Source organism: Heterocephalus glaber, unplaced genomic scaffold, assembly GCF_053883595.1.
Source record: "Heterocephalus glaber isolate CG9 unplaced genomic scaffold, H.glaber_assembly_v1.0 deba00001451, whole genome shotgun sequence".
Classification (NCBI taxonomy): domain Eukaryota; kingdom Metazoa; phylum Chordata; class Mammalia; order Rodentia; family Bathyergidae; genus Heterocephalus; species Heterocephalus glaber.
In genome coordinates this window covers 840,472-851,970 of record NW_028258301.1, presented here as the reverse complement: position 1 = coordinate 851,970, position 11,499 = coordinate 840,472, and the positions used below count along the sequence as shown (strand labels likewise).

Genomic DNA, 11,499 nt, shown 5'->3' with positions numbered 1-11,499 from the left:
GCTACTGAACTGAAGAACTTTCATAGTAACATTAAAGCAGTTTTTAAAAATCTTATTTGAGTTTTCACATTCTTCAGTGTGTCTCCTAATACCCGCATTAATAAAATTGCCCATAAGTGTTATTATCACTTAAAATACTCTGAGATTGTTTTAAAATTAAATGTAAACCAGGAAATTAGCTTAGTGGCTCCGCCACCTGCCTCACAAGCACAAAGTCCCAAGTTCGATCCCTGGTACCAAAAAAACCCCACAACATTAAATGTAAGCATCTCTGCTTAAGTCTGTTAGACTCCTAGCATTTCTTTATTAAGGTGATGTAAGTGGAAGGAAGTGTCTTTGGCTAAATGACCCATGGGCCAACTAAGTCATCAGTATGTTGTTAAAGTAATTTAATATTAAAATATATTTTAAAGTAAAAATAAACTCACAAAAACAAAAAAGCGAGCTTTGGGCCGGGGATTTAGCTCAATGGTTTCGCCACCTGCTGCGCAAGTGCAAGGACCCGAGTTCAATCCCCGGTACCAAAAAAAAAAAAAACCAGCTTGAACATAAAATTCAAAGCATATTTAGATGTAAAAACTGGACCAAAAAGCCAGGCGTGGTAGTACACACCTGTGTAATCCCAGCACTTAGAAAGCTGAGGTAGGAGGATTGCTACAAGTCTGAAGACAGCCTGGACTACATACTGAGTTCAAGGCCATCTGAACTACATAGCAAGACAGTGCCTCAAAGGGTTAAAACCCCCCCCACAAAACCTGTGGACTAAAAATGGGGCAGCTTGACCAACCTATAGCAGGAAGCAGAGTGGCCTTATTCTTTATTTAGAACAAAGCTGCCAGGTGTGGTGGTGCACCTGTAGTCCTGGTATTCAGTAGGCTGAAACAGGAGGGTCACCACAAGTTTGAGGCCAGCCTGGGCTCTTCACAGCAAGACCTTGTCTCAAAAAACAAAACAACCCCACAAAACAGTCTACTTAAAAGACAAAGTAACTAATTCTGATAAATGACAAATTTGGTGAAGGACTGTATCTGATATTGCACACATGTATATGTATGCTGCACTGAAACAAACTTTAGGAAAGAACTTATGCAAATTACATTCAGATCTTTCACTGTTGAAATACAGTGCTTTAAAACCATTGCCCTAGGTGGCACGTGAACTCTGAGGACTGAGAAATAAAGGTGTGTAGTCAGAGGAAATACTGAGTTTTCTGAGAGGGTTCCAATATAAAACCCTAACTTGAAGTTTGTTCTTTTAACCTGTTATTCTTCAGTAGACTAACCTGACTTTAAATAAGCCAAGCCTTACTCAGAATAATCACTCATGGATGCCCAATCATTCCCTATTCTCCATACCAGAATAAAAGAGAAAATACATTTGTGGAGCTTACTGGGCATGGCAGCACACACCTATAATCCCAGCACTCAGGCTTAGGCAGAAGGATTGCCATGAATTCCAGCCTGCACTACATACTGACACCCTGTCTCAAAAGAAAAAAAGATTGTTGGAGCGTCAATAACAAGAACTGGAGTGGGCCGGGGATTTAGCTCAGTGGTTTCGCTGCCTGCTGGGCAAGCGCAAGGACCTGAGTTCGATCCCCGGTGCCAAAAAAACACCAAAAAACAACTGGAGAAAAGAAAGCATTACAAACCACAAAACAGCTATGGTGGGAGGCTTTAGGCAGTATCCCTTGGTCCAGGAGTTCAAACCCATCCTGGGCAACAGCTCAAGACTGTCTTAAAAACAAAAACTCCCAGGCATGGTGCCACAACCCTATAATCCCAGCACATAGGAGGCTGAGGCAGGAGGACCATGAGTTCAGTGCCAACCTGAACTATATAAGACCCTGTCTCAAAAAACATGCATAGAAAATAAAAGGGCAGAGAAAATAACCTGGAGGAAATTTTAAAGACTGGAGATGTAGCTCAATGGGAGGATATTCCTGGGTTTGATCCCCAGTACTGGGGGGAAAAATGAGGGCATTGAAATAAACTCAGAAACCATATGAAACCAGCAATCTCAACAAATAATCTTGGTGAATTGAAACACATTATATGGGAACTGAAGTAGAAAAAACAGGTCATACTAGGCAAAAGCAAGATAAGATGGTCTCAGATTTTATAATCAGCTGATAGAAGGCAGTAAAACAAAAGGCTCCAGCTGGGATTTAGCTCAGTGGTTCTGCCGCCTGCCTCAAAAGCGCAAGGACCCGACTTCGATCCCCGGTACCAAAGGAAAAAAGCTTCAAGTCAGAAAAACTGTCAGGAGTTTTATATTCTGTCAAAATTGTCTTTATAAAGGGACTAGACATTTTCAAGTATGCCTTTAAAATAAATACACAATCATGAGCCTTGGGGGTGGTGGTGAAGCTGCCTGATAAAATTTAGACAAGAGGTGATTCAAATTAGGGACTTAGGAACACTGCAGCAGTAAAAAGAAACACTTTAGAAACTTTAAATGATTACAAGGTTCAAATTAAGTACGAAAAAAGAAAAATCAAGTATGCTGCATTCATCTTTCATAGGAGGACAGTCTAAATCATAAAACAAGAAAAAACCAGTCTTTAGTGTTTCCCTTAACTGTCCTTAATTTTAGGAGGAATCTTTTATTAGACTGTCTTGGAAAAAATAAATATGTCAAGCATTTCAATTCCTATTTTCTTAAATTCAGGTGAAATTAACTTACCTTATTTCTCAAATATACCATGAGCCCACTTTTATACGACTTTTTGTGAAGCAGATGTGGCGGTACACACCTGTAATTCCATTACTCTGGGAGGCTAAGGCAGGTGGATCGAGAGTTTAAGCTAAGCCTGAGCAATTTATCAAGACCCTGTCTCAAAATTTTAAAAGGGCTTGGGGATAAAGCTCAGTGATAAGGCCCTGTGTTCAATCCCCAGTACCCCAGTATATGTTTCTATTCTGAATAGCAGTTATTTCTAATTAATGGGCTTTTAAATGTTTTTGATACTTTGTACTTATACCATGGCTTTTGTCCTTCAGCAAATAAAATTTTTTTAAACAAGAAAAAGTTACTTTAAAAGGAATTTAAATCTTTTTAAAAGTATACTAACTTACTTTGTGTTGCTTGTTAGAATTACAAAGTAGTAACCACTTTTCTGGAGGGCAGTTAGGCAATTTGAACCAGGAGCATTACAATTTTCAGTCTTTTACTGAATAATCTCATTTTCAGGAATTCTCCCCAGGAGCATAAATACACAAGTAACTATATCCCATTGCATATAGGAACAAAGCAGCAAAATAAATAAATAAACAAACAAATCCATCTGAAAGGAATAAATTACACAGTATATTTTTGAATAATCTTAATGGCAAGGGAAAATACAACTACATCAATCATACAAGACATCTTTAAAAATATGATCTTAAGAATTTTTCTGGATAATTTTACCCAGGCAGGTGTGGTGGCACACTCTAAAAGGCTGAAGCAAGAGGATGGCAAATCCAAACCCAGACTAGTGACTAGACAAACCCTTTAGTGACTAGTGTGAGACCTTGTCTCAAAATTTAAAAGGGTATGTAGCTCTGTTTAAAGGCTCTGGTGGGCTCAAACCCCTGCACAGCAAAAAGAAAAAAAAAAAAAAGCTTTTAATTCGCTCTATAACACATCCAAATTTGTAAACTTAAAAAACTAAAATGAGGGCCGGGGATTTAGCTCAGTGGTTCTGCCACCTGCCTCCCAAGCACAAGGACCCGAGTTCGATCCCCAGTACCAAAAATAAAAAAACCTAAGATGATTCTGTTTTATTAAAAACTGATTTTAAGTATGGAAGAAAGGCAAATGAGGTATTGAAAATTAGTATATATAACATCATATAAGCAAAACCCTGGTTACGGGTCATCAAATCACCCATTAAGGGCCAGGGATTTAGCTCAGTGGTGCCACCACCTTCCTCACAAGCACAAGGTCCCAAGTTCGATCCCTGGTACCCCCCCCCCAAAAAAAATTTTACCCATTAATCCTTTGATGTCTAGTGTTCCATTTGTTGTTGTTGTTTGTTTTGTTTTGTTTTTTGAGACAGGGTCTCACTATAATTCAGGCTGGCCTTCAACTCTCAGTGATCCTCCTGTCTCAGCCTCCAGAGTGCTAGGATTATAGGTATGAGCCACCTGGTATAGTGTTCCATTTTTGGAAATTTTTCTCTTCAAATTCAACCTTTATTTTCTTAGGTAACATATGAATTTCATGCAATAATTTAAAAATTGCACCTTCAGCATACATGAATTAAGAGCTTTTTGCTTGGGGGATACTGAATTTGAGAAGGAAATCTTAGTAAGGAACGTTTTCTATTCCCACAAGTTTGGTTTTTTGTTTTTCCCAATGAAAATCTTAAATACATTCAAAAGTATGACGAACAGTAAAACAGCCTTATACACATACCTCATCACCTATTTTCCAACATCTAGAAGGAGATGAAATATTTGTACATTAATACTGAACATAAAGAGGGTTCAAAGTGGGGGAGAAGTGAGATATATCATGGCCAGGTACAAATTCTCTATGATGAATGTTGTTATTATGCATATCTAAAATAACCAATAAATTTTTGCCTTTTTTTTTGGTACCGGGGATGGAACTTGGGACCTTGCGCTTGCAAGGTAGGTGGTGGAACCACTGAGCTAAATCCCCGGCCCTAATTTTTGCTTCAAAAAAATACTGAACATAATCTAAAGACAATCTTGACTGCTCAAAGTCATATTTTCACACAAAAGCGTCTGTGGGTCAGGAATCTATCTCATTAACAAAACAAAGGAGCTGACACCAGCACTAAGATTTTGAGGGCTACTGAGCCTTTAATATGAAAAACAGTAAATATATCTGACTTAACTCAGGATGGCAAATATGACAGGAATACCTCAAACTTGCTTTGTTTTGTGGAATATTTCAAATATTCTTCATATTAGAAAACATGGAAGGAGGCTAGGGAGTCTCGCATTTTAAGTAATGCGGAATCAACAAAGATAATGCACTGTCCTTAAAATACATTTTTATCTACTTAGCACATTTCCAAATGGATCTATAGCATCATGTGGCCTAAAATCCTTGACAATCTAATTAAGAGGTTAAGAGAAATTACCTCACCTTACTATATGGTAGCAAAACAACTAAAATATATTCATACCAACAACTCAGGTGTGAATTCCAATAGTCATGCATTTCGTAACAATGGTTCCATCAACAACCAATTTCATGATCCCATAAAATTATGGAGCTGAAAAATTCCTCGTAGTATAGTAGGTGGCATAACATGTGTGACCCTGGTATAGACAACCCTACTTTGCAACCAGATGTATTAACACACTTTTGTACAGTACACACTTTATTGTTAAAGTGTTCTACTTACAAAACAAGTGTACTGTAGGGCCAGGGATTTAGCTCAGTGGTTTCGCTGCCTGCTGCGCAAGCATAAGGACCCGAGTTCGATCCCCGGTACCAAAAAAAAACAAAACAAGTGTACTGTAAAGAGTATGCTGTGTTTCCTGGCAGCAACCTCACACATCTGCCTCTTACTACATGTTCTGATAGCATCAAGAGGTTCAGTGACTGACCTTTATACCATCTAGGTTTATTTAAGTACATTGGTGATGTTTGCATGATAATGAGATCACCCCATGATACAATGCTTAAAATGTATTCCATCCCTAAGCAGGGTTTTCGTTTTTTTGGATTTTTTGAGACAGAGGGTCTCACTATGTAGCCCAGGTTGGCCTTGAACTCAAAATCTTCCTGCCTCAGCTTCCTGAGTGCTGGGCTTACAGGTGTGTGCACCAGGCCTGGCACATAATCCTAACCCTGTAGTCACTAACCTCAGACATTATTAGTAAACAACAACTACCATCCTGGTAAGTGAGCTTTCCAGATTGTAGTACAAAGCTCAGAGTGGACAGAGTGTAGCACATTCTAGTTCCTTAATAAAAAAAAAAAAAATTGTCGGGGGCCGGGGATTTAGCTCAGTGGTTTTGCTGCCTGCTGCACAAGCGCCAAGACCGGAGTTTGATCCCTGGTACCAAAAAACAAAACTGTCTTGCCTCCACTCTTTTGTTTGTTTTTTTTTAACTCTTTCACTCACACATTTATTCAGAAGTTACCACATTCCTTCCCGGTGACCCCTTAACCGTAACCAAAACAAATGAAAGAAGCTACTTCCCCAAATGGCAAAGCGCAAGGGGTGATCGGGCCCCTGCACTATTTTTGGCCAAAGTTCCCAAAGTGAACCAAAACAAATGGGAGGAGCTATCTTCCCAAACGGCAAAGCACATCAGGCCCCTGGGCTGTATTTGCCCAAAGTTACAAAATACAAATTCACAAGGCGAAACCGAAAGTTAACGACTAGGGGGTTTCCCAGGGTTTCTCACCCAGCAAAGGAAAGAGACAGAGGAGACACCAAGAACAGCAGTCCTCCTTCTGTAGTCTCCTTCACGGGTTCGGGCAAACCTCCAATGGTGAGCGGATCTCTGTGTCCTGTTGCGGAGCCTAGGAAATTAGTCCTAGGGGGTCGCCTTTCCTCTCGAGGAGACAGAGAGCCGCTCCCTCCGATGGGGTTCGGCCGAAGCCCAAAAGGGCTATTTCATTCTCGATTCCTGGCCAACGCACCAAATGTTGCAGAAATCTCGGAAAGAAATACAACAGAGACACAGAATTTGGATAAAATAATAAAATTTCTTCTCGTGAGCGAGTGGGAAAGCCAGAAACCAGTCTGGTCAGTATCCACCCTTGCCTCCACTCTTAACTGCCAGAATAAGTCTCCAGGTTTAAAAACAACGCATAAGATCTTTCTTGATTCATATTCAAACATGTAAATATGCTACCGCTGGAATTCTTTTTATTTTTTTGCCCTGCAATTTTCATTTTCAATGATAAAACTGAGGTGGCATCTGCATCTATCAACTTCATTATAGTGTGAAAACCCAATAAAAACAAGGGACATTAAAAGATCCTTGAATCTGTAAAAGTAAGTCTAAGTTAGAATGCTGTATTTGCTGAAAGTGAAATCTACGAATCATATTTTCATCATCTAAACCAGATGAATTAACCAAATTTGACTCTTGTAAAAAAGATTTATTAACTTAAAATAGAACTGCAAATACAGGCAAAAGCAACTTTCCATTCACATTTGATTATGTTCCATATACAAGTATGTAAAAAAAATTTTTGAATCTTCATGTTGTTTTATTTTATTTTTTTACCTTTTAAAAAGTTTTTGGCACTACAAGGTTCTGTAAAGAATAGAAGTGACAAATTTAAAACACATGAAATTCCTTCCTAATTCTCAAGAACAATATATATAAAGTCTGAAGCAACCAAAGTATGAATACAGCTAATAGAAAATAAAGAATGTAATTTTTAAATTCTCTCTTTATACAATTCATCAAGGTTAAACAAAACATAAAATTCCCTTAAAAATAGGGTAATAAAATAGATGAAATTTGTATCACTAAATTGAGTGATACTAGTAAAAACTATACTTCATATTTATATACAAATAATACAGTGTTTAAAAACAGTCAGAATTTAAATAAGCTATCTAAACGTGTTAAAATTTTAAATCAAGACCTGATTTGTTTTGCTTTCCATTAAATGTCACTTTTTCTGCTGAATGTAACTGACATTGAGGTACGGATACCCTTGAGACAGCAGGATTGGCTGGTTGCTGTGGATCGGTAGACCAGCTGAAAGAAAATGGACTCGCATTACTCCGACACGTTTCCTCTTGGTGGGTGGGGACAACGCTCTCTACACCGACGGGCGGCACATCTGTCTGTTGGATATAACACAGACAGGAAACTGAGAGGCTTGTGCCTATTTATCTGACAACCCTTTAGAATTAACTTGTAGCTAGTTCTCTTATTTTCTCAATATATAACAGGAGGAGATGAAGCATGTCAAAACATGTGGAGGGGAAAGAGATTAAGAAAAATGTGAATAGTAAGAAAAAAAGGAAAGGAGACAGATGAAGGGGAAAGATCAAGGGAAGAAACCTTCCATGGAAGAACTTCAGACTTTACTCTCCTAAAAGAACTTGCACAACTGTAATAACTTCTAGAAGCCAACAACAGTCAAGGTTCTGCTATTCTGTAATACAGAAGTACCCAGGAGTACATGGATAGTTTAAGAAGGCTTGATTCTATCAAGCTCAAAGCTTATATCAGGGCCCTCCCCTTAAAGTTAACATTTCATTTATTCAACATTTCCCGAGTGTGAGCCCTTAGTATCTTGCACACCTCGTTGATCTATAATGACTGTGACTCCACAGTTTTTAACTCCTGAGTTAAACGAACTGAAGGCCATTCTAACATTACCTATTAAACAGATACTCTTAAGGCAAGTAAGGTTAGAAAAAAAAATGCTCCCAGTTGCCTGAAATTCCTAGTTTGTAGTGTTCATTACCCAGGTCAAAGCCATTACTGGTACTATAGCACCAGCAGAATACAATAAATGCTAATTTCATTCAATTCCTACTTCTACTAAGCAAATCTGGCCACACCTCTATTTGATTGAAAATCTTCTATCATATCCTTTCTGCTTACTAAATTGAGTCCAAACTCCTTCATATTGTGGTCTCAGCATACTATTTCTACCATTTTCATTTATACATCTTTCCCATATACCTCCATCCTCTAATCTTACTATTTTCTCTTCTTTTTCATTATACCAAGCTAAAACTCAGTGACTTTGCACATATAAGAATACTCTTCCTTCCCTCTAATTTCTAGGGCAAAAAATAATTCCTGCATCAATTTCAACATCTAGTTCAAATGTCAAAATCTTGTGTGATATAATCTCTCATAACCAACTACTGCTTGTTCTGCTAGGGCAATGTTAACTCATTCCACTAAACTCCTATTCTTGTCTACTTTACATACTTTCCTCTCAATAAAATGTGCATTAAGTATGGAAATTCTGTTTCACTCTTACTTGAGCAACAAGCATCTAGTATGCTTTCAATAAATGTTTACTTGAATTCATGAATTTTCATTTCCAGATCCTGGCCTTCACTGAGGCTCCCTGTTCCCAAATATCATGCATCCAGCCTATTAACAAATTTGAAAGCAATCATACCTTGAGTATAGAAAGGTTTGTTGGGCTGAAATCTCGTGTTTCCCTGATGCATGAAGTTTTGATGCAAACCATAAGGCCACGAAGCTGGGACAAGGGGGAAATGGGGACGGGGTGCATGTTCCCAAGGAATTGGAGGATTGAGTCCTCGAAAGCCTGGCTCTGCGTTTCAAGAAAACAAAAACACATTTTAATATATCAGTCTGTTCATTCAAATATTTCTTCATTCCACAAAAATATACTAACTACATACCACTGGCTATGAACTATGCTAACAAAATCCAGAAAACAAAAAATTGGTTTTAAAGAAGCACTGTACCACACACACACACACACACACACACACACCCAAAAGAGAGGGTGAAGCAAGCATTGTTATTTGCTTAAATTAGTCAGAAAAGAGACATACAAGTTATATATAATATATAACTGCTACACCAGGTGGGCAAAATGTGTTCTGAAGAGGTAGCTAATCCAGGCTGTGAAGGTTAGAGGTTTTCTTAAGAATTGTCTAAGCAATGTTTTAAAGTTAGTACAGGGCCGGGGATTTAGCTCAGTGCTGCCGCGCCTGCCTCGCAAGTGCAAGGTCCTGAGTTAGATCCCCAGTACCAGAAAAAAAAAAAAAATAGAAAAAGAACAAGTTAGGAAAAATGAGGCACAGGGAGGGTATTTTAGACAGAAAGAACAACATGTACAAAAGCCTAAATGCAGGAAAGTGCAACAAGTTTGGGAGCTACAAAACAATAACGAAAGTGTGAGAGTGGACAGTTGAAGTAATGGAGATGATATTCCAGGCAGGGAAAACCATTTAGATAAACAATCAGGGAGAAGATACAGCAACATAGTAAGAGAAAAGGCCAAACAGGTAGGTGGGGATATACTGAAAGAACCTTAATACACCACATGGTAAAGAACTTATATGTTATCCTTAAAACAATGCCAATTATCCCAGAATCAATTATATCTTGGGCCTGAAAGGAGATTCTATTAGCAACTTGAGGCACTGTAGTGTAATAGTTGAGAGCTTGAGCTTACAAAAGTGAAAACTTGGGACCAAACAGGTCTAAGTTCAAATCACAGTTCTGAAAATTACAAAGGTTCCATTTTGAACCTCTTGTTGTTATGAGGATTAAATAAAACAAAGTAGTTTGTACAAGTTCTGGCATACCGGCAGGAATTCAAACATTACCCCCCAAAATCAATCAATCTCTTTCTCCTCTCTCCCTCCCTCTCTCAGATGTATCTATAATGCAGGTAGTATTTTTTTCAAAGCAAACTACCTACTGAATCTTCTGGATTGTTTCTGGTGGTTTTTCTCATTCAAGGTCACAATGTGCTAAGAAATAACTGAAAGATTCTGCCCTTATTTACTAATCTTTCTAGAAGGAACACAAATTAGGAAGTATGTAGTGACAAACAGTAGGGAGGAAGACAACTAGTAAACCCCAATTGGCTTCATTCTCACAAGCTCTGTCTTCTCAGGGGTAATCAGGAAGATAAAGTACCTGTTCACTGTAAGTTCATAAAGCCATATTACAACTAGGGATTGAAACAAAAGAGCTCAGAGTTTACAAAATAAATGAGCTGGGTGTACAGATTTAAGTCATGACCAATTGAGAAATGTTTTAACATTTAAAAAAATAATTTGTAAAGATACCGTCCAATCCATCTTGCCCATTTTTCAAAACCAAATATTTTCATAATATAAGTAATATAATCTTATTGCAGATACTTTTTTAAATGGGGGAAATTTAGTACAGTCTTGTTATCTAACATAAAACTATAATTATTGTTCTAATATATTCCTACCTAGTCCTTCCTTTTTTTCTTTCTAAACTAGGGATTAGTCTATGACCTTCGCACTAAACTACATTCCCACCTCTATTTTGCAATAGGGTCCCAACTAAGTCAGTAAGTTAACAAGGCGGGCTCACAATTGTGATACCTCTGTCTCAGCCTCCCAGAGTGCTGGGATTGTAGGCATGTGCCATCATGCCTGGCCAGTCCTTCCATTTTTAACACAGCAGTAATTTCAGTTTTAATATTAATTCTGAGTTGTGTACCCATACAACAAGTGTTTATCGTTTATCATATACTAATGATATATAACATGAAAAATGTATCTACCATATACTGTGCAGTAAACTAGCTACTGGAAAATCAATGATAGATAAAACACTATTCTTAGCCTATAAAAAGTTCAGCCCAATATGCTATGCAGAAAAGTAAACAGGCAATTGCACCTTGGTACAAAAGTGCTATGAAATGGAATTTTTTTTTTTTGGTACCGGGGATCAAACTCAGGTCCTTGTGCTTGCGAGGCAGGTGGCTGAACCACTGAGCTAAATCCCCGGCCCGCTATGAAATGGATTTTAAGGAAACAAGGAGACAAAGCCACTCAATATAATTGAAGGATAGGGT

The 11,499-nt window shown here is 38.1% G+C and overlaps 1 protein-coding gene across 8 annotated transcripts in view; it reads right to left on the bottom strand.

The window, feature by feature from the left end:
* Window positions 1-7,059: 7,059 nt before the first annotated feature.
* Tut4 (terminal uridylyl transferase 4) overlaps window positions 7,060-11,499 on the bottom strand; it is a 119,142-nt gene continuing 114,702 nt past the window's right edge. For 4 of the 8 annotated variants that reach the window (XM_013067262.3, XM_021247970.2, XM_004869240.4 and 1 more), the window contains 2 exons: window positions 9,082-9,240; window positions 7,060-7,691 (listed from right to left, as the gene is read on the bottom strand). In XM_013067262.3, the coding sequence (XP_012922716.1) occupies window positions 7,603-7,691; window positions 9,082-9,240 (248 nt within the window). In that variant the 3' untranslated portion in view covers window positions 7,060-7,602. Of the gene's footprint in view, window positions 7,781-9,081; window positions 9,241-11,499 lie in introns of all 8 variants that reach the window. The other 4 variants (XM_087214721.1, XM_013067263.3, XM_004869241.4 and 1 more) reach the window with 2 other exon arrangements.